Below are 23,066 nucleotides of genomic sequence, written 5' to 3' on the forward strand. Positions count from 1 at the left end.
ACACACAGTAAACCAATACAAAAAATGTGTCAGGCAGTGATAAATACTATGGAGAAAAGTAGAACAGGGTAAGAATTATGCAGTTAGGAAAGACCTCCCCTGACAGGAGGACACCTGAAGGAAGTTAGGGAGGGAGCCACTCAGGTGCCTGGAAAAGCCAGGCCAATGTAGTGGTGGGTCCAGCACATACCCTGAGCAATAAACAGGAAGGAGCCACGTGGCTGGAGTTGGTGACCTACAAGGAAGCCTGGTAGGAACTGCCGTCAGAGAGGTAGCAGGGGCCGGGTTAGGTGGCACATGAGAGCACAGGAGTGTGTCATTTGAAACGCCATCCCAATGAGATGTTTAATGAAAGAGTGTCCAGATTACAATTTTGCAACAAACACCATGAAATTGCAAATGTTTGAACCAGAAACCTTCATAGCTGACATGACATATTCTTATGTAGGGGATTACATTTTAATAAAGAAGTCCTATTTGATAGTCTTTTTGATGTTCCTGTTTTTTTTAAAACTTCCAAATTCTTGAATAATCCTTATTTAACTAATTCCAATGCAATTGGGAACCTGCTTATCAGAAAAGTCAGAAGTGGATCCCAGCGATTTCTATTCTGCCAGGAGCTTGCAGACAGACTTTCAGAGCTGCTCTTAGTGGTCACCCCTGTTTGCAGTGGCCCCGTGGAGTCAATGAGGCAAACCCTCTGAATGGTAAGGCCTCTTGCTGAAGTCACATGGCAGCTCAGCCTGACTGAATTAATTGAAGCCCTTGGCCCAGAATGTTTTCCTGGGTTTCCTCGTAGAAGAACAAGGGAAATCACACAGAACAAAATACTTTGTTTCCAGGATTAGCTAAAAACAAATAAAACCAAAATCATTTATATCTTCATTAGAATATAAGTTCTTAAGTCAAGGCTTTACTTTTTTCTTTTTTCACTTCTGTATCTCCCCCAGTGTCCAAAATTACGCCTACCCTGTAGTAAGGGCTCAAAAAATATTTGTTGTTATTACATAAAGGTCACATTCTACAATTTTTCTATTTCTTGTCCCAGTTTTCTACATCTCTCCATTCATTATGCTTGGGGTGAATATTCAGGTTCCTAAGGACCCTGCAACCCAGTGTATCTTGAGTCTTACCTGCAGCTGAGGTAGAAGCTATAGGATGCTACAGACCACCTATTATTCCTCGGGGCACTACCAGTGCATGCCCTTAAGGCCCAAGGCATGATGCAGACCATAGGTCTTAATCCTCATAATAAGATTAACCGTAACATATCCTTCCCAAACAGAAGCTCTGGAAACCAGGGATCAAAGGCCACCTCCTAGAATCCGACTCTTTTGAAAACGGTGTTAGTAGTTGAAAAGGCCAGACTGCTGATGGTATTGGGCAATAGAAATTAAAAAGCAAACAATTGGTTGGCCCAATTGACAGAAGGTGCCCGTTTTTGGATTATAATTGAAATGTTAGCACACCAGGCCTCAACTTGAGGAATATGTTTCGGTAATTCATTCATCACTTAGGAACATACAAATGGAAAGCTTAATGTAGCCATATTAATTTAGGTTAGTTCTTCTGTAAGGAGAGCTTTATGATTCATAAAGTTTATTTAAATACTCGTAAGTGAATTCACATTAACTCGTTCATGCTCTAGCTCTTATTCCTTTATAGACCTAAGAAATCGTTCAGGATGCCCTGTCTGGTGTGGCTCAGTGGATTGAGTGCCAGCCTGCAAACCAAAGGGTCACTGGTTCAATTCCCAGTGAGGGCACATACCTGGGTTATGGGCCGCATCCCCAGTAGGGGGTGTGCAAGAGGCTACCACACATTGATCTTTCTCTCCCTCTCTTTCTCCCTTCTTTTCTCTCTCTCTAAAAATAAATAAACAAAATCTTTAAAAAACCAGACATGATAATCTATTGTATATGTAAATGTCAATGACTGAGCCATTGGTGAAAAACCAAAACAGTCTAAAGGATCCCAGTTTATCAGGGACTGATTTCTTTTCTTTTTTTTAAAATATTTTCTTTTTTTTTAAATTTAATTATTTTTCAAGTACAGTTTTCTGTCTATTACTCCCATCCCATCCCACCCCAGGGACTGATTTCTTTATTTTGGGGAGGTCACCTATTCAGTTTCTTCGCCTTCCTGCTCTGAGGTAACTTTTAATTCAGAAAGAGAAAGAGGAAGAGGATTCTCAAGGCAGTTTGCTAACAGAGTGGGCTATGAGAATTTTTCAGTGCATATTTTGGGTATAATTTAAGTAGTTTATTAAAAATGTATTTTTCTAAATTAATTCCAATAAATATTCTCCATGTGTTTTTCCCCCACCACTGTGTGCGCAATGTGGCTTGTTTGTGTTTATGACTTACAGTCGCGTTTTGGCCTGTAAAGCACAAAAACCTTTCTGGAGCCAAGTTCTGTCAGTGCTAATCCATGCCCTTTACGTCCCACATTCCTTGATTGCTTCAGAACACTCACCTGATAGGTGAGCAGCCTCACACGCTTATGAGAGAGGTGAGGTCATTGGCTAGTCTCCACACAGCTTGGGTTGCTCCTCCACGTGGGGCGCAGAAGCCCTGGCAAGCCAGCCGAGATATGCCTTGAGGTTGGGACTGCCCGAGTGAGCTCTAGAAGAGGAGTAAGAGCAAGAGTTCAGCCCAGAGGCAGCTCTCGTGGCTGCTGGGTGTTTTCTCTTGAGTGTGTCAAGAGCAGGAAATGTGACCAACGTTATTTGAGGCAGTGGCGGAGACTCCCTGGCAAGGTAAGAAAACAACTGGCATTTCCTTCATCCGGGACACTCCCCTGCCTGCCACCCTTCAGCAGTGTGTGGCTTCAGGGCTCTGCCCCGTGGGGAGCCAGTCCTGCTCCTTCACCGTTGCTTTATTTCCCCGCCCAGGTGAGTGTCCTCACAGACCAAGTGGAAGCCCAAGGAGAGAAGATTCGGGACCTGGAAGTGTGTCTCGAAGGACACCAGGTGAAACTCAATGCTGCTGAAGAGATGCTTCAACAGGTAAGGGCTGCTGGGGCTGAAGGCCCTTGGATTCTATCAGAGCTCATGTGTTAAAGCCCCTTTCTGTGTAAGGGTCACAGCTCTTCCTGTCCCATCCTTCCTGGAGCTGGGATTGGCTGCTCAGTGCAGTGTGTTGATTCAGCAGGTGAAACCGGCCTGAACATTGAAAGCTGAAGCGGGGGTGAGGGGTGGGGAAGGGGCCTGGCCTGCATGAATAACCTGTTGGGCTGGTTAAACAGATTCCCAAGCAGTACTTCCTCCAGGCCTGGTTCAGCGGAGGAGTTCTCTGCTGGCAATGTCATGGGCACGACATCACGTGAACTGCAGCATCTGGGGCTTTAGAAAGTCACCCAGTGAGCTTATTTTGTGCCCCCTTTCCACTCATTCTCCCCCCTCTTGCTCTGGGTAGTCTTCTTTCCTGAAACGTATTACAGAAATAATATTTTAAAGCAATTTCATACATGTTAAAAGGAAAAACAATAGACTGTTCACCTGCTAGTCAGATAAATAAATCTCTTAAACGACTTCTTATTTTTTTGATCCTTGTTATGTATACATATAATTTGCAAAGCTCTATTCATACCAGATATGCAATTATTCCTCAGATTTTTGTATGCTTCACATTCTAGTGTTTTGCCCACTTTAAATTTTGCTGTATAGTTGTCTTTATTATCACTTACAGACATTTTTTTTTTAACAAAAGTATAACTGATTGATTCTTCTACTCTTGAACAGTTTTAACCTGTTATAAATTAAGACCTACCATTTTTAGGAAGGATACTGAATTTTTATCAAAAGTCTTTTCAGGCCCTGGCTAGTGTGGCTCAGTGGATTGAGTGCCAGCCGGCAAACTGAAAGGTCACTGGTTTGATTCCCAGGCAGGGCACACGCCTGGGTTAAAAGCAGGGTCCCCAGTTGGGGGGGTGTGAGAGGCAGCTGATCCATTAATGTATCTCTTGTACATCATGTTTCTGTCCCTCTCTTTCTCCCTCCATTTTCTTCCCTCTGAGAATAAGTAAATAAAAAATTTGTAAAATCTTTTTAGAATCTGTTGGGAAGGTAATTAGAAATTTTATTTTATGAAATTTATTAATATGTTTAATTTTTTTTAATGTGCATCTTTCTGGCATTTTCAGTTATTTCGACAAGCCACGACTGAAGCTTACATGTGTGTGCGTTGTAGCTCCTGGTATCGCAGTGCCGTGTGAAAGGAGCTCACTAATTATTTAAAGAATGAAAGTCCATCCCTTCAAATGAGGGGGTTTGATTGGATGACCACTTGTCAACTTTCCCTCAAAGCTCTAACGGTTTTTTATTGCTGTTGTCAGCATAAAAATAAAATTGTTTTGTAATGAACACAGGCTTTGAATCTGACCTTTGGTTTTAAGATAAATCTTCTAGTTTCTAGATGTCTGTTAGCTTTGTTTGTGTTTGAAAACATTTTTTTAAAGTTAGTATTTGTATGCAGATGACTTTGTAAAAACTAGTTCCAAAAGCTGGGGGCTTAGTTTTTTATTTTTTCATTGCTGATTAGTAAGTTAGCACATTCCTGACTCCATTTGATTTTCTGTTTAAATTGCACGGCATTTCTCTTGCTACTTCCTGAAAATCTCAGTAGGAAGAGGAGTTGTCTTTCTATGTTTTTGTATTTATTTTTGAGAGTTTTGAATCTTTCTTTTGAAAACCCAGGGAAGAAAATCGGCTGATGAAAAAATCTCAAAGAGCAGAAAAGCTTTTTCACAAAGAGTGATGGGAACGTAGGAACACCCACTAGATTATGTTTTTAAGGCTGTGCAGGGTGTGGTTTTGGGGTGAGGATGAGAGAGGATGATAATGGGGTGTTGTAAAAAAGAAAAGACAGAAAAGGTTCATTTGCATGTGGAAGGGAACATGTCATAACATTGTCAGAAGGTGGATGTGTCAGGAAGGCAGTGCCTGGCAAGTAACTGCGTGACCGGAGGTCAGAGAATGGCTGCACTGTGGCCCCTGACTTCTCTGAGTGCCCTTCCTGGCTGCTCTTCTGGAACTGCTTCACACCCTCTCTGCAGCGCTGCTTCTGAGCCCTGGTCAGAGTCTCTGTGCCCAGTAGTCACGCTGGTTCCCAGCACCACCTGGGGGAGTCTGTCTTGTCCTTCCATGGACTGGATTTTAGACTTTTGAAACAAAAGTCTTAAGCTTAGTTACCCTTCATGTGTTGTCTATCCTAGGCCTTCTTTCTGTGTGCTGTGGATTTGGTAACAGGCATGTGGTTTTAACCATAAAACTAGAGGTCTTGGGCCCTAGCTGGTGTAGCTCAGTGGATTGAGTGTGGGACTGTGAACCAAAGGATCGTGGTTCGATTCCCAGTCAGGGCACATGCCTGGGTTGTGGGCCAGTTCCCAGCAGGGGACACACGAGAGGCAACCATACATTGATATTTCTCTACTTCTCTGCTTCCCTTCCCCTCTAAAGATAAATAAATAAAATCTTAAAAGAAAGTAGAGGTCTTAGTTTGGTATCTTTTGGTGTGTGATAACTCCTATTAGCCACCTCTAGGATTTAAAAATCTTCCTGAATTTAGCCATAGCTTTATACTGATAACTTTCATTGCATTCTTTCAGTTTTTCAAGGGTAAGATGAAAGGAGTATAGAATACTCCCTTCGTGGAAAATTCTGAGCTCATGTCATAAGACACATTAGGAGCCTCAGCTCCCACTCATGTATCTTCTGGACATGGTGGTGCCTGGGCTTGAGATCTTTGAGTTCCCAGCTCCAAATCCCACTGAATATGCTGTTGCAGTTAATGCTTTCCTAAAGTCTGCTCAATGCTGTTTGAAAAGACACTTGATTCTTGCACCGCAGCACTGATGCCATGCCGTCTGTAGCTTGGAGTATGTACCTGTGTCTTCTGAAAGGGGGACGGGCAGAGACTTGCCTCGTTTGACTGTGTTATCCTGGACTGCAGGGCTCTTGGTTTCTGGTGACGGGAGCAAGAATGACTCATGGCCTTGAGGCAGAGAATGGAGGCAAACAATTGCCTCTTTCTGCCGACCTCAGAAACTGTTCCTGCCCTGAGCCAAGCCTGGCTTCCTGCTCAAGGGCCTGAGGATCTCTGAACAGTCTCTTTGACTGTCACAGTGTGGGGCCTTCGGGTTGGCTGTTGGCACTGCTTGGGAATGCTGCTCCGCACACTGAGTGCGTCTTGTGCAAAGGAGGCAGCGTCCACTAAACTCTAGCTGACTGTGCCTGTAGGCCTGTGTTGCCAGATAGATAGTCCCATTTTTCACAAGAAACTGGAAATCCAGATTTAAAGATAAGTTTCTGTTATAAAAACATTGGTGACTAATTAAAATGAAATAAAAATACTGTTTGAACCACATCATAGGTACCATCAGCCTGAGCCTGGCCGATAGACTTCTAACCTACAACCTCTGCTCTCGACTTTGCCCCTCCATTGGCTGGAATAGCACTTGGGGGGACCGAAGGAAACCCAGCCCAACCAGCAGAGCCCAGACCCTGTGCTTACATGGGCTCCAAAACCCCACTGAGCTCTCCCTTCCCACATCTGTTCTCCTGACCAAAGTCAGCCTCCCGCCAGGAGCCCAAGAGGAAAGAAGGGAGTTCTCCACCCAACTCGTGAGCCACACACCCCTCAGCCTGGCCTGGCCCCTGCTAAGTACTAATCTCTCAGTTCCCATCTGTTTTCTTTTAAACATAATCCATCCAGTCTCCAGAAATCAGAAAGAGAGAACACAAAGACCTAGTGGTTGGATGGGTCAACCAGGACCAAAGAGAATAAGCACAGGGGCCAGTCCACATGGGCAAGCACATGGACACAATTTAGAGCAAACTATTACTTATCCGCAGCCCAACACAGTTTGGGAAGGGGGCAGCTACAGCATCTCTTGGGACTGCCTAGGAAGCACCTACTCAGATACTGTCTCAGACTCACGGAGCACATCTGGATTTCTCAGGGAATGTTCCCCATTAGGAAAAGACATTTTCCAACGTTGTACAATTGGGTCTTCCTATAATTGTACAATTATACAATCAAGGGCCCACAGCCTGGATCAGTTTTCACAGGAATGGGGTGATCTGGGCACAGAGCTCACAGGGCTGAGCCTTGCCCTCTGGTCCTTAAGCCGGTCAAGGCCTTGTCCAGCCGCATCTCTGAGTGCTGCACACGGGGCTGCATGGACCCAGTGCTCAAAATAGCTCCCTGGGAACACAAGCATACGCCAGTGCCCTCCTCCTCGTGACTGGCTCAGCTGGCAACAAAACCTCTGTGTCACAGGGAGCGTCCCCCACGGCCTGTTGATGTATTGAGGTCCCAGGTGGCTTTTTCTGAAGTGGCCTTACAGGTTGTCTGGGGCGGGGTCCAGAAGACTCTTGCACAGCAGGCTCCTCCACCTCCTGTCACGGACCCTTCTCCAGAGGAAGGAAGGTGGTGCTGTCACTGGGTAAGAGAGTTTATACAAAGCGGGCAGCACTTTCCAGAGACTCACCATTTATGATGGAATCATTGTCGAGAGCAGAAATGATATTCACTGCCAAAAAGGAGATAGGGAAGTCAGGTGGACAAGAAGAAAGGGAGCAGACCTCTTTGTGAGGACACAGCTCAGCCTTTGGGAAACCTGAAGGTCCCCAGGCTCCATCTCCGCCCTCCTGCCTGACCCAGAGCTCCAGGCATCCGGCAACCTCATTGTTTTGCTGCCTTTTTTGGTGAGATGTGGAGAGTGCCAAATTTAGTGGATTTGGAGTCAGTGGACATGACTTCCTATAGAGTCACCGCTTGTTATTAACCTGGGAAAGTCAAGGCACCTGTGTTCTTTACAGAGCCTGGGGATGACTGTGGACTTGAGGTTGCCTGCCTCTTTGCGCCGTAGCACAGGGGTTCAGTTTTGTTAGAACTGCACACCAGTGGTCAGTGTGAGTCATGACACTGAACAGGAGATTCTCGGCCCCTGCCCTTGAGAGGACTGAGGGAAGGAACAGTGTGCTCAGACCTGTGAGCTCAACAAAGCCTCAGCAGCCCCTGGCTGATCATTTCCCAAAAGCACCTTTAAGGGGGTATTTCGATCTCAAAAAGAATATTGGACAGAGCTGTGGACACGGTCCTGTGGGGGCCAAATCTGTCTGAGGCAGCAAGACACTTGAGTCAGGAGTGAAGAAAACAGGGTTTGCCAGTTAGTCCCTAACCCCCCTGGAGATTTATGAGGCAGAAATAACCACTTTCCTCAAGTGTCTCATGTGGTGTTTGATCGCCCGGCCACAGTGTGAAGTAGGTGCTTTGCCCCTTCTTACAGATAAGGGAACTGAGGTTCAGAGAGACGGTTTCAGGAGTGGGAACTGAGTGTGCACTCAAACTCAGGCTGACAGCAGAGCGCCTCTCTGCCCAGTGTTGTTCATGAAAGAGGCTTCCGGGCAAGGTCTGGGCCTCCTACTTCAAAGGGCAAAGGACACATTTTCCCTTTCATGTCTTTCTCTGGCCTGTTCCTTCATTCTGGTTTCAGATTGCCAGTCTGGCTCCAGTCCTCCGTCATTGGTCAGTGACTCCCTGGGTCATGTTCCACGCTTAAAGATGGAGGTAATTGCTTCAAGATGTAGCCCTTTAAGGAGAGAATAAGTTGAAAGGCAAATTCTTTTTATCAGCTCTAGTCTGCAACTGAGCTCTGGGAACAGGAAATTACGGTTTGCTCTGAGATGTAAACTTTTATTTTCATCTCCAAGAAAGGAGATGGATTTCTCCTTCTGGAAGGAATTACTGGTAGTGGTGAAGTGAAAGGGGTGAGTGATAATTTTGTACACCGATTTTTCCTAAAGTTTCATTACCCAGTTTCATGGCTCTTCATAGTAAGAAAAACAAAACACCCACCTCCCATGCTACCCCCTCCTCATCCCTTGCCCTTGCTCGTTTACACAGGTTGAAACAATTGAAAGAATTGGGAGAGCAGAAGCCAGGGCTGCATACGAAAGCTGTGCCCCTCCTCTCCAGCCCCCTGCCTCCCCTCCTCTCACCTCTGCATGCATTATGGTGGCCGCTTGATTCCAAGAGAGTCCCAAGCAGGACCTAACCCTGCAGGTCTGAGCAAGGGCCGAGCCTTGCCTTGGTTCTTCAGACAAGCTGGCTGAATCCAGAGGTAGATCATTCCAGTCTTGGAGTTTGAGAGCTAAGGGCTCAAGACTGTTTTTCTTAAGGGGTAAAAGAAGCCAGCAAAGGAGATGGAAAAGAGAAACAAAGGTCAGAAAAAACAAAAGGAAGGAAGGAAGGAAGGAAGGAGTGGTAGGGAGGAGCTTACACTGATGAATGGATGAAGGGCAAGTCAGTTGGGGACTGAGAAGTGCAAGTTACATCTGAAAGTTTGGACTGTTTCTGTGCCCTGCCCCCTGAGGGCAGAAGCCAGCTTGTAGGCATGCAGGGATCTTACTGAGAAGTGACAGGAAGATGAGGAAGAAGAGGCAGCAGGGGCGGATTATTCTTTCTAGAGCTTGGGGAGGGGAAGAGATGGGGAGAGACTGCACTCATCCACACCACACACACAGAGCATGCATTTGCCTAGTGAGAGCTCACAGGAGTTGGTGGTGGGCGCTTGAGGGGAAGGCCAGGTCCAGAGGGGAGGTTCTTTCAAATGTCAGAAATTTGATCATGTTTCTAGCCTGAGGGATATTAGCTGATGGGAGGGAGAGATTAAATGCCTGTCAGAGTGGATGATTAATGGTCCTACCCTAGAGCAGCGCGGACTTTCTGGGAACTCCCTCGAAGGCCGCACAGCGGTGAAGGGGAGCCTAGGACCAGGTGAGAAGGCATCGTTCTGAGTTACCCTCTAGGAAAAGCAGGACCAGAACTCAGAGAACAAAGCCAAACGCCGGTGGTTGACTGGGGAAGTAGCCTGGCATTTCATCAAGCTGTTTGAGGATGGCGTGAAGAGTCTAGAGACCAAGAAGTGGTCAGCAGCAGGAGGTGGGTCAGATGGGGTCATTCAGAAGCGAACTCTGCAGTCACTGTGTTTTCTAACATGTGCTTTTTATGTGCAACCCGGAAACTTCCTGGGCTAGAAACTTCTTTAGGTGAAAGAGCCTGATTGGAAGTTGCTTCCGTGTAGTTCTTTCAGACTGACCTTGGAAAGAAGGTATGGGCTGGCCTTCTCTAAGACATGGATTTAAGATATATGAATTAAGCCAGGTGGTGAAAGACAAATACTATGTGATCTCACCTTTAACAGGAACCTAAACAACAAAACAAACAAACAAGCAAAATATGACCAAAGACACTGGAATACAGAACAGGCTGACAGTAACCAGAGGGGAGAGGGGAGGGAATTCGGGGGAAAAGGGGAAGGGTTTATAGAAACAAGTATAAAGGACACTTGGACAAAAGCTAGGGGAGGTGAAAATGGGAGGGAGGTGGGGAGCACTGGGCGGGGTGGGCTGAGATGGGAGTGAAAGACAGAAAACTGTACTTGAACAACAATTAAATAAATTTTAAAAAGATATATGAATGAAAGACAATTTAGAGAAACTTTAAAATAGAAAGGATATAAGTTCAATGAATGATCAGATGATTTTAAAAAATCTTTTTAGTAACTCTGAGAGGTTATTTGAGGAGAGGAGGCAGATAGGGTGGGGTTCAGGGGAGAATGGGGCAGATTTGGAATGGTCTCTGAGAGGGACCAGCCAGAGATGAATACAGATTTTGCCAGGCAGTGTTGGAAGATCAGCTCGAATTAGAATAAAATTTGTATGGAAACCAGTTGGCATCATTAAGTGACTTTTTACCATCAATTCTCAGGAAAACATAGATAAAAGGCTTTGAGGTTTGGCGTCGCCTAGGCTCTGGTAAACCAAACGCATTTCAGGTCTAGGGGCCTCAGGGATGAGCTGGATGAGGAGTTTTCTGCTGCCCAGAGGATACAATGGAAATGACTGACCTCAAAGGTATAGAGAGGATAAGGAGACAAATATTGCTTGAAGGAAGTTGATACTCTAGGAAAATAGAGAGTTATTAAGTAACTAGCAGCCACCAGGGAAGAAATGAAAGATTATCCAAGTGAGTAAATGGGGCAGTTGAAAGGTCAGAGGATTGTGGCCAGAGCAGAGAGTTTCTGAGCTGAAGGTTTTAGAAGCAGAGCAAACACATTCCGGACCGAGACGAGGGCCACGATGTTCCCATCCTGCTGAGGCTGAGAGAGTGTACGCAAAGCCTCTTGGTGCTGAAGTCAGGAAATGTGCAGCCAGAGGGGATGTTAAAGGGAGGCAAACAAGGATGCTGAAGCTGCTGAAGAGGGGCAATGTGCCCAAAGCAGGTAAACCTGCAGGTCAAAAGACAAAAGCTTCAATGAAAATGGGCGACCACGTTGGGTTCTAGGTATTTGGGGAGAATGTGGTATTATCGAGTGCACTGCCTTAGAGGAGGAGGGCGGGCCTAGACCATCACTAGGGACAAACAGTGGTCTGGAAGTAGTCTTAAAACAGGGAGAAAGGTGTTCTGCAGGCTGGGTTGTCGAAGCAGAGGGGTCTTCTCTTGAAATGACTGGGGAGGTGTGTTGTATCGTGCAGATGTCAGGACTTCAGCTTACGAAGGAGCAGCTGAGAGTGTAGGTAGGACAGTCAAATGCTGTGAAGACACATGTGACAGAGGCGGCAATGCAGAGTAGTGGCAGGAGGCTGCGCCAGCCTGGAGGTGGGGAGTGGAGCTGGACGGGGGAAAGCCGGCAAAGGCTGGTGTTGAGTTCAGGGCACGGGGCAGTATTTATTAGTGATGAAGAAAACAGGTGATGCTAATGAAAGGCCGAGGTCATGGTAACAGCTATAAGCTGGGAGAGAGTAAATGCTACTCTCTTGTTGTCAGTGGAGTACATGGAATTAAGCGGCCCCAGGTTTCTAAGGAAAGTTTTGGTGTGTCCAACTGGAATGTCCGCTTGGAATGTTAGTGTGACCCATTGGAGCACTGGCATGACCAATCGGAGCGGCTATTGGAGCTTCGGTGCAACCAATTAGAACACCATCCTTGTCAGCTGGAACATTGGTGTGGCCAATGGCAGCCTGGCAGTTAAAGCAGCTAGTGGGATTTTGGCAGTGGTGGGAGCAGATTAGAATCTTAGCTTTCAGGTGAGATACATTCTGCGGCTTTGTTGAATCCCACCAAGCCAGTGGCTTGGATGCTGGTTAGTAGACAAAGTGCATGAATATCCTTAAGCCAGTCAATCACTCCACAGGGGCTGTGTTTCTATCTGTTTTACCCCTGGGCCTTGGCATCTGGTAGATATTTAAAAACGCATTTGTTGAAAAGTGATTGAAGTCTCATGCAAGAATATTTTCTGTTCTCAGCACTCCAAAGCAATGTTATTGTCTCATGGATCTTGATTTGTAAAATTGCCCCTTTTCACCTTTGCATCGGTGGCTGGGAAGCTCACTGGCACTTTATAGTCCGTCTCCAGGTGTGTGTCGAACTTTCATGTACGACATCAATACCAGCTGCAGCTCTGGCTTCAACGTCTTTTCCTATCTGCTTTAGTTTTTATTTCAGTGATGTATTTTCTAACTTGAATTATCTGTTGTGCAAACTGCCTCAAATAAATTTTGAAATAAGCAGGTTGATGCAAGGCCAGATAGATAAACAGGGGGTTATGAGGTGGTGGAGGCCGACAGGGAGGTGGGGAAGAGGGAGAAGGAGGGAGGAGTGAGTGAGTAGGTGGTATGGGGGAGGATCGCATCCAAAGTTACTTGATCCTAAGATGCCATCATCTTCACCCAGAGAAGGCCTCTTCAGGGACTTTATGTTCTGCACGGCCTTAACACTGGGCTCTACCCAGTAAAGGGTATGTACGTAACAAAATCTTGTCAGTTCGAGGGGACATTTCCTGGGTTCAGTGAATATTTGTTGATCGCCTTTTTTTCAGCATGTATTTATTTCCCTTAAAATTCTTGGACTTCTTCTTCTGTTTATTATGAAACAATGATACATTAGGCAGAAAAAAGTTTTGGAGTCAACAGACCTTGTACTGAAAACGACCTTGGCTGTTGAGTGGTGTGTCCTTGGCCAAGATAGGTCAGTCTCTGGTCTGGTTTCCTCATCTGTAAGGTGGGGAAATAATGTTTACTGCTGAGTCCCTGGGAGGGTTTGTGGAGAGGATGTGTGTAAAGCACCCAACAGTGTCGGCTCAGAGGAGACACTCAGGGAATTTGTGCCCTACCCCCAGTTACATCAGATGTGCTTTTCTGGCTGCCTCCTCACGACCAAGCCCCCCCCCCCTCCCCAGTCTAGTGTGGCTGTGCTGCGGTCTGCCCCGTGGGCCCACTGTAGGTCTGGCTGGCCTGGGAAGAGCCAGCCTTCTTAGCCCAGGGCCCAGTGAGCTTATTTTGCTGATTTGTCTTCTAAATACTCATCCCCTCAGATTAGCAGATGGACCATTTGTAGCCTGGCTTTCTGAGGTCCCGAGGGCCTTTTAGCCAGGGGATTACGTATTCCAGGTTCAAATCTGTCCTGTGTGGTGTGGTTTGTGATCTGAGGACAGTTCAGAATACATAAAATCATAGCTGCTGGGTCAGAACGGGGTTGAGACCACCATTCTCGTCCCAGGCTTGGGCTGTGCGGGGGTGGGGGGTGCTGCAGAGTGCTCAGACCCCGCAGGGTAGTGTGCCTTCGCGTCGGCCCGCTTAGCCCACTGTGTTCCCAGTGGCCGTGTTGTGCTTTCCTTGCTAGGGCCTGTGTAGTCAGCGTGTCCTGTAGGCGGGGTGTGGGGCCACATGCAACATTGCTTTTCTGCTGTAGGGAAACGTGTTACCCCTGGACTTTGGGAAATGCTCCTGTTTGTGGAGGTTTTTTTTTTAAATAATTCCTAGTAGTTCTAAGCAGGTGTTTTATCTATCACCTTTGTTTTTTGCCTTATTTATGCTTATTAGGTATATGTATTAGTGGCAAGTTGTCTGCTATGTTCTAATGATGGCGGACGAGTAATAACCTCCCAGTGGGAGCCCTCACGATAAGGAAAGTCTTCTTCCCTACATCCCATAGTTGCCACATTGTAACATGCGTACAGCCCAGGAAAGGTCATCTCACGTGGTAAGATTCCAGTAAGACTATTCAGTAAATACTCACGGACCATCCATTGCACTTTGTGCTCCAGCTCCCTTCCAGGTTCCTCACAGTGAGTTCTCACCTTGAGCTGTGTTAAAGGCTGTGTTGGAGGCTGATTGAGCTCAGGAGGTGATAGGGAAATTTTGGTTTTAAAAAACATATAACCAAATCTTGTTTTTTACTTGTTTCATGGGAGAAGGATCTGCTGCTTTGCCTTAAAATTAGAGATGAAGAAATTTAGTACTTGAGAGAACACATTCATTTTTTTTCTACTTGGAAATAATGAATAATGGTTTCTCTGGGCAAATGTGGTGTTTTTTTGGAAAAAAATGTAGATCACATGTCTGTCATAGCACAGTGAGTAGTGGCAGGCGCTGTGCTGTCCCCAAATGACTGATTACTGTCCCAGGCCCGTTCCTTGTAGGCCGGTGGCTACAGGCAGCAGTCCGACTCTGTGTTGTCCACACACCACTGACAGATTGCCTTATGTGCTTATGGGGCTGGAGTCGTCCTTGTTGCCATGGAGGACTCTGATTCTGAGATCTGCTTTTGCTTGCAGGAGCTGCTAAGTCGCACATCTCTTGAGACTCAGAAGCTCGATCTGATGACTGAAGTGTCTGAGCTGAAGCTCAAGCTGGTTGGCATGGAGAAGGAGCAGAGAGAACAGGAGGAGAAGCAGAGAAAAGCAGAGGTGAGTGTGATGCACTGAATTCCAGAGGGATCCATAGTGTCTTAAGCTCAGACCAGGGGAAGGAGTTCTAATGGAGACTCAGACCTTCTGGTCAATCCCAGGCCCGGCCACCACTGGCCGCCGGAAACATCTATGCACTAAAGATGCAATGATCTGTTAATACCAAGTTATCAGATTTTGCTGTGGCTGCAAATTTCAGCAATGCCTAAACCACCCAGTTTTGGCTCTAAGGCTTTGCCCTCCCTCCAGCTGCTGACAGGGATGGAAAGGGACACAGTAGTGAGGGGCGGATCAGACAAGATGCGAAGGGACACAGATGTCATCTGCGAAAGCCAAGGTATTGACCAGGTACTGGGAAGAAGTTGGCTGGCTAATGGGCCCCAGTCACTATATCCATGGAATCTTGATGTGCATTTCACTAGCCCAGGTGGAGCCCTTAGATTGCAGGTGGCAAACACAAGGCCTGAGGGATGAATCTGGCCCTCCACCTTCTTTTATCCAGCTCAGCCCCTTGTTGCTACCTGGTAGCAGTGCCAAGCTCCTGGCCCCTAGTTAAGGAGTAATTACACTTATACAGCCTTAAAATTATATTCGGCACTTTGAAGGCAGCTGCAAGGTTGGTGTGGCCCCCGGTGAAGAAGAGTTTGACACCCCTGCCTTAGATTATGCGCAGTATTTCTTTTCCCCTGCAGGACCATAGCGGTGAGCACATGCCCAGGCCTCTCTTAGAGAATGTTTTCCTGTTTTGTTGTATTCTAATTTCCAGGCTCAACATGCGGTTGGCTGGCATGCTAGACTGCTCCCCCCCCCCCCAATAAACATTTATAGACTTTCAGGCTTAGAGCAACTTTATTTTAGAGAGAAAGTCTGTTTGAACATTAGATAACCGTCTTCTGTGTGCTTCTACCTACAAGTCCCTGTATTCTCACCTGGAAATGTGAGATGTGGAAGGAAGATAGGCTTTAGGTTTAGAAACACCTTGGCTCAATTACTGGCCTAACTCCTTAATGGCTTTATGAGCATCAATAAGTTAGCTACTTAATCTTCCTCAGCTTCAATTTCTTTAACTACGATGTAGATAATTATGTGAGGTCCACATAAAATCATGAATGTAAGTCCCTATTATAGAATCCGGCATCTCATAAGTAGTGGGTTTATCTTCATCCCCTTTCCCCATATAGGCATCTCCAAAGTCTAAAGATGGGTGTCATTTCTTTCTGTTAAGTGAAAACATTACTGTGTACCGAAACCTGTCATATTTCTGTGTTTACTGGGTAAACACTGGTGATGGAGACACTTCTAATGTGTAGGGCATATTCCTTGCACTGCTTTTGAGAACATGCTCTGTAGTAAGAAGAACAGTTGACAAAAGCAGCTCTCTCCGTGAAGCTGAGGACAGCGCCTCCTAGTGATGAAGTATGCAGGCTCCTGAGTCAGGTCTCCTGGCTGTGATCCAAGCTTAGCTACTTGGCAGCTTTGTCATCTTAGGCAAGTAATTTAACCTCCAAACCCCTGTTTCTTCTTTGGTAAAATGGAGATAGTAACACATTCTTCCTGTTTCCTGGGCTGTTCTGAGCAGGGAGTGAGATAGTCTATGTGTAGTCTGCAGCCTAGTGCTGGACACACAGTGATAGGCAGGCCTTGTCGGTCATTCATGGATCATGCAGTGAAGCTCACTAGGGATGGGAATATGGACGTAAATACATGACTGCACAGGCAAAGATCTCACAGACTGAAACTTTACCTGCGGGAAGTTGGCTGATTTCTACTTGTTAAATAGTCACAGAGAAACAATTAAATTTTCTATGGGTTACAGATAGTTTTACCAGTGTTTCAAGATGTGTGATAACATGTGATCACGTGTTACGGATTTGAGTAAAGAATTCAGCAGACTCTAAGAAGGCTCCGAGGGGTTGGACTCCATTTGAAACCATGCAATTTTTTTTTTGACAGTGGAAGGGTTATTAGGTCACAGAACATGAAGAGTACACGGTTTAAAAATCCAGCAGCACTAGTCCAGGTGACCGACCCCGCAATGTCATTAGAAATCAGGCTCAGCGTATCACTTGGTTCTGTTCCAGCCTCACCCTCAGGAAGGCTCGCCCCCTGTGGAGACAGAGGTGGCCACAGGCAGCTCTAGATCCTAGGAGCCTGGCCGATGGAGACTCTTCTCAGATTTCTGGCAAAAGCCCCAGGATTGTGTCCTGTTTGGTCAGTCGGGTCACATGCCTGGTTCTGAGCCAGCCCGTAGGGAGCTGTACCCATGCTCACATGTGCGCGCATGGAGGCGTCAGTGCATCTGTGTGTGGAAGCACACAGAGCCAGCACCAGGCCGGGCAGCTCAGTTCCTCCGTAGGGAAGACGGGAAGGAAGGAGAATCCCACCTCCAGGCCACAGCTAGCTAAAGCAGTCATTTTACCATCTGCTTTATTTCTTTCTTTTCTGAAAAATTTTCAGTCTGAGTTTTAGTTTTTGTTTTCCCTTAGGCTTTTCATTTCTGAGGCACCATAGAATTGGAGCTGCTGGTCTCAGTCCTATCAGATTAACAGCCCTTCCCAGTCACTAGTGCAAACATTAGCTTTCCACCTGGAGGAATTTTCTAGGCTGTTCAAACCTGTGACAATCAGTGAACAGCCACATGACCTGAAACACATTTTTCATGCTTGTAATTGAACAGAATCTTTGCTCAGATGCCCAGAACCTCCACTTGCCTGTAACTATTCGGATCCCCAGAGGCTTAAAAAACAGAGTGCTGCTTAAGCTGCAGTATTGTCTTGTGTGTGGAGATGTTTATTTTGAATGAGACATTTAGCTAGCTGAGGTTAGCAGAGGTTGTAGTTTCTGAGTAAAAGGAATGCTGCTTTCCATTCTGCACACTGCTGTTTTTTCCAGTGTTTAGCCTAAGGCCTGATTGCTTGTGGTTTGGAAAAGGCAAAAACTTTTTTTTTGAGGTAGCCAGATCTGTAATAAGCTTCTCCTATGTAGCTCTGGTTTTATCCTCAAATTGAATGTTATGTTTCAATGGAAAAAAAAAGATGCTGTTAACAAGAGCATCACAGACTGTTCTGTCTGGCTCTGATTTCACCCATGCCAGCGTCCTGCTGCCCCGAGTTGTGGAAGTGATTACAGATGGTTGTCTGTAGAGGCTGCGGACTGTGAGGGGCAGGTTCCTGTCAGATGGAGAGAATCCTGGCAGCCAGCCTGGCTCGGGAGTCCAGCAGCAGCCTGAATGAGATGTGCATGATTACTGGCTGTCTGTATTTGTTTTACTTTTTCTTTATCAGCCTTTGCCAATAGGCTGATATTTCTGGGAACCTAAGTTTGGCTCCATTAGCCTTACTCCTGAAAAGCAGGATTGCAGAAGAGTGACTGACCTGGAAAGTAAAGTCGGAGTTAGGAGGACAGAACATGAGAGAAAGATCCAGAAGCAGAGGAAAACCCCAGGGTAGTTCAGCATGCCAAAGCCATGACCCTCCAAGGGATCTTCCTTAGAGAAGGGAGCCTGGCCTCCCGAAGCCTGGGGCTGCAGGGACGCCAGCCGGGGTCCCTTAGCAGGGTCCAGGGGCTGTTGCGGGGAGTGCCACAGCAGCTTGTGGAGGGCGAGCCCAGACCCAGCACGTGCTGTGATGTGGAGTCAGCCCAGCTGATCAGGGATATGCACGAGCGAGACGAGAGCCAGGAAGCATCTTTAGGGTTTCCTGGCAGAAAAGGAAAGTCTGATGGCCCCAGTGGTGCAGCCACACCTCCGTCTTCCTGTGGGGAGGCCCTCGGATGGGAGGACGTCTGGTGTCTGAACTGGGTGACCAGGCTGGGAGGATTGTATTTTCTCAGAGAAGAGCTGGCCCCACGAGGAGAGTTTTATTCTTGTTTTTACCCTGTGTTGTCTTACTTACTTATTTTTATTAACATAGCAAATACTCTCCAACCATTCAAAAAATCAAATGTTCCAAAAGGTATGTATAGCAAAAAGTCTCCTTTTATGCTCGTTCCTCAGCCAGCAGTCAGGAACCAATGTGACCATTTGTTTTTTAACCTTCCAGAGTGACTTTATGCATGGGTGAGCACATTGAGTTGGGTATCTGTCTGCATCTGTACATATATGCACACACATACATTCCGCCCTCATTGAAAAAGGCTTCCTCATTTATACTTGTGTGTGCATAGTATTATTCCACTGTCTGCCTATGCTCTAATTTATTTAACCAGTTCTCTCTTGATACATATTTAAGTTGTTTCTAAGTATTTGCTGTTATGAGTGTTGCTTGTACCTGCGTGAGGATTTTGAGGCGGAACTGATGGCACAGAGGGTACGTGTGCCGGAGATTTGGGCAGACATTTCCGCACCAGCCTGCAGACTGCAGAAGCTGTACTTTTACCTGATGCAGGAGAGTTCCAGGATAGCGCTCAACTGAACATGAAGGAAGAGGGAGAAAAAGACCTGAGTAAAATTGTGAACGAGTTTAACAGGAAGGATGGGGCGGGAAAGACTCTGAGTATGGGAGGTGCCCAGTAGTTTGACATAGAAAAGAGCCATAAAAAAGAACTTTGATGGTCGGCAAAGCACGAGTAAATGAACAGAGATGACAACTGCAGAACAGCAATTAGAACCTCATAAATGTCACCTGGACTTCATGACGTGGGACCCAAGGACAGAAGAAAGACCTGTCACTAGAGGTGATGGGCTGGCCCTGGAGATAGGGATTTAAAAGTAAGTTGAAATGCCAAACCTGAGGATGGACTTGCTGGATAACAGCAACGCCACATGGGTGGGGAGAATGAGAGGACAGTGTCCCAGCAAAGCTGGGCGTACCCCCTGGGCACACTGAGCAGAGGAGGGGAGTGCACTCCTGAACCGCTCCCAGGCTGACTGAAGCAGACAAGGGGCAGGGATGGAAGGGAGCTGCGATTTGGAGGCCTCCTAAAAATCTCCTCCAGCTAAACACTTAGGTCTTGGAGTTGGCTCTTGGTCCCTTCTCCCCCTCTTTACAGTTTCTCCCCAGAGGGCAGATAAAGGAACTGGGAAAACTGCCATTCTAACTCTAACGTTGAAGCAAAGGGAGAAGCTGGTCTGTGAAATAAAAGTGATGGGCACTGTGAGAAAGCGAGGGCATTGTCGTTTGAGAGTTCATGACAGCAAAGGAGGAAAACATCATTCATAGAGAGTCATGCACAGTGCAAATCATAACTTTGAAAGGTCAGAAGCAAATTCCAAGATGACTCAAGAACAAGGAACTACTTTAAAATAATATAGTTCTGATTGCACAATCTCACAAATAATGCTGAAAAAAGAAATAGCTCAGAGGTACCGTGAGAGAAGCACATTTTCAAAGGGGCTTGTATGAAAGATGGAGAGGACAAAGGAAAGTGCACCTGCAGGCACAGCACCGGGGAGGGCAAGCCCCAAACCGAAGGGCGGTGCCGAGGACAACGGAAAGACATTTTGTCAAAGGTTATGTTCTCAGTAAAGTCAGAGAAAGAAAGGGCTGGATTCCACGGATGCCTCTGATAGGTGCAAAGGACTTAGGACAGCAGTCCTCAAACTTTCAGGAATCCAGTAATTTGTTTAAAAACTTAAAGTAAACCTCCTCCTCCTCCTGCTTTTCATCCCCCTCTTCCTCCTCCTTCTACATGATAAAGAAAGTTAAATGGGTTTTTACAAAATTTAGCGTAGAGTTTGGGGTCAACCCTATGATGATTTGTGAGAGGCTAGAGGACAAAGTAGAGACCCGTGTCCATTGAGAGTGAGGTGCATCAGACTGACCTGGACTGGCGTGGCTGGGAACGTGTCTTGTAGTGGTGAGCCTGGTCAATGCTCGCTCCAGGGAGGCTTCCGAAACATTGTTTGGAGCCATCTCATGGATAAGATAGAGGAACATAGGATGAAAGTAAAACAAGGCATGTTAGTACCCAAATGACTATAGGTATCTACAGAGTGGGGTAAAAGTAGCTTTGCAGTTGTTTTTCTGGAAAAATAATACAATAAGTAATAATAAAATAATAAATTGTGTTTCATGTACTCACAACTGTAAACCTATTTTTGCCCTGCCTCGTTTACTATATTAGTATCTAAAGACACTCTTTAAAAAAAGATTGTATTTATTTATTTTTTAGAGAGAGGGAAAGGGAAGAAGAAAGAGAGGGAGAGAAACAACAGTGTTTGGTTGCCTCTTGTGTGTTCCCTGTGGGGACTTATCCCAAAACCCAGGCATGTGCCCTGACTGGGAATTGAACCAGCGACCCTTTGGTTTGCAGCCTGGCACTCAGTCCACAGAGTCACAGCAGCCAGGGCTAAAGACACTCTTGAGAGGTTTTTCTGTAGAGAGTAAGAGTAATGTGCCCGTGGCCCTTCTGCTTGTGTAGCACTTTCAGTCTATAATTTGGATGCTGATCCAGAAGTTCTTGATGTTGTGACAACAGGAAGCCAAAGAAAGACAAAATGGATCAGTTAACTTTGGAATTCTTAAAAATCACTCTATTTTGACAATTCCTGAAAGTTTGCTTATAGCAAGAAGTTTGGGGACTGCTGTCCTAAGTCCTTTGCACCTATCAGAGGCATCCGTGGAATCCAGCCCTTTCTTTCTCTGACTTTACTGAGAACATAACCTTTGACAAAATGTCTTTCCGTTGTCCTCGGCACCGCCCTTCAGTTTGGGGCTTGCCCTCCCCGGTGCTGTGCCTGCAGGTGCACTTTCCTTTGTCCTCTCCATCTTTCATACAAGCCCCTTTGAAAATGTGCTTCTCTCACGGTACCTCTAAGGTACCTGGAGGGATAGGTAGGTTGGCAGAAAAAGAGTGAAAAAGATGAGAAGAAGCCGATAGTGAAGAATCACTGAAGGTGAGGTGAAGCGTGAACCACTTTAAGAGGAAGCCAAGCGGTTTGCAGACGGAGAACATGCCTTGGAGTTGACCGGGAGGACAGCACTGAGGGAGCGCGGTGCCCCAGGGGTGGTACTGGCAGCTTGTCTACCTAGAGAGAGGGCATAGGGAATGAGGTGGTGAAAATCAGGGACAGCAGCCTCCTCACTGGACAGGTTTATTGATGGAGGGAACAAAACGAGTGAGAAGACAGTGAAATTCTAGGAAATTATGTAAGGGAGAAGAGTAGGCCTGAGGAAAGGCAGGGCCAGAGGACATAGTGTGTGTGCCAGGGCATGCGGGGCCACTGGGTGTTTGTTGTCAGGAATCGATGTCACATGGGCTTTAACCATGTCCCACGAGCACTAGGTCTTTCCTAGTGTTTTCCCAGTTTCTCTTGTTCGGGTCCTATAAGTCAGTTGATGGTATAGGGAGACGCAGTGAAGGAAGTGAACACACATTTCTCACTGCCTCCCCGGTGCCAGGCACCACACCAGGTGCTTTACCTAAGTGGCACTTGATTTAATCCTCCCAACAACCCCAGGAAGTAGTAAGACCCTCATTCTATACATTTGGGAAGGTTTCAAAGCTCACTAAGTCACACAGAAAAAAAGTGCCAGGCTGGCATGAAACCTAGGTCTGTACAAGTTCAAAGCCTGTGCACATTTCACTGTGTCGTGATGTCACTGGTCATAGCTGGACATGACAGGCTGAGCCTCCTTCTTTGGGGAGATGCAGGCTGGTCATTACCTTGGGAGTTGTTTTCAACTTCATCTTTGATTATCCTGCCATCCTTCGCCCTGCCCCAGGGTTTTTGGTTATAGGAATTGATGTTAAAAAAACAAAACAAACAAAAAAATAAAACTCCATGCTCATTGATTTCCAGCCTCAGCCACATGGGCCCCCTCCTTGGCATTGCTTTCCCCCAATGCCTGACTTTCCTTTTGTCATGCCTCACAGTGACTTCCAAATCCTTATCGCCGGTGCTTCAATGTGTCCTCTTAGCAGGCCACCTTTTCACCTTCTCTACAGAAAAGGTCAAGGCCACTGGGGAAGATCTCCCTTAACTTCCTGTTTTTCACCTGGAAACCTATCTGAACCCCCAACTTGTTTTCCCTTTGTGCTTAGCCAAGCCCTCTGCCTGGGGCTGCTGATTCCTGTTCCTCTCCTTCCTCAGTAACTCTTCCCCTCCAGCTTCTTGATCCTCATAGGTCATCCTAGGACCTACCAGCTACACAATGAAAACTCCAAAAGGCTGAGACTTCTCAGAGGAACAAGCAGGAACAAATTGAATACAGTTGTTTTTTTCCTATTTAGTGTGTTCCAATGATGGCCAAGGCCAAGGGCAGCAGAGAGAAAGCTAGATAGACTGTGACTCTTAGTGACTGAGGACAGACAGGCAGGAATCCTCTGCCCTTGTCAGGCATCTGAGCTAAGGCAGCAAGGGGTTCAGAGCT

The 23,066-nt window shown here is 46.4% G+C and overlaps 1 protein-coding gene across 6 annotated transcripts in view; it reads left to right on the forward strand.

Annotated features, from left to right (window-relative positions):
• Positions 1-23,066, forward strand: part of PPFIBP2 (PPFIB scaffold protein 2) — a 130,845-nt gene that overhangs the window by 71,827 nt on the left and 35,952 nt on the right. For 5 of the 6 annotated variants that reach the window (XM_037066984.1, XM_037066985.1, XM_037066986.1 and 2 more), the window contains 2 exons: positions 2,894-3,007; positions 14,623-14,754. In XM_037066984.1, coding sequence (XP_036922879.1) covers positions 2,894-3,007; positions 14,623-14,754 — 246 coding nt within the window. Of the gene's footprint in view, positions 1-2,519; positions 2,759-2,893; positions 3,008-14,622; positions 14,755-23,066 lie in introns of those variants that run through there. The other variant, XM_037066989.1, reaches the window with a different exon arrangement.

The sequence above is a fragment of the Sturnira hondurensis genome, unplaced genomic scaffold (assembly GCF_014824575.4).
Source record: "Sturnira hondurensis isolate 20B ecotype Veracruz unplaced genomic scaffold, ASM1482457v3 Scaffold0016915, whole genome shotgun sequence".
Taxonomy (NCBI): domain Eukaryota; kingdom Metazoa; phylum Chordata; class Mammalia; order Chiroptera; family Phyllostomidae; genus Sturnira; species Sturnira hondurensis.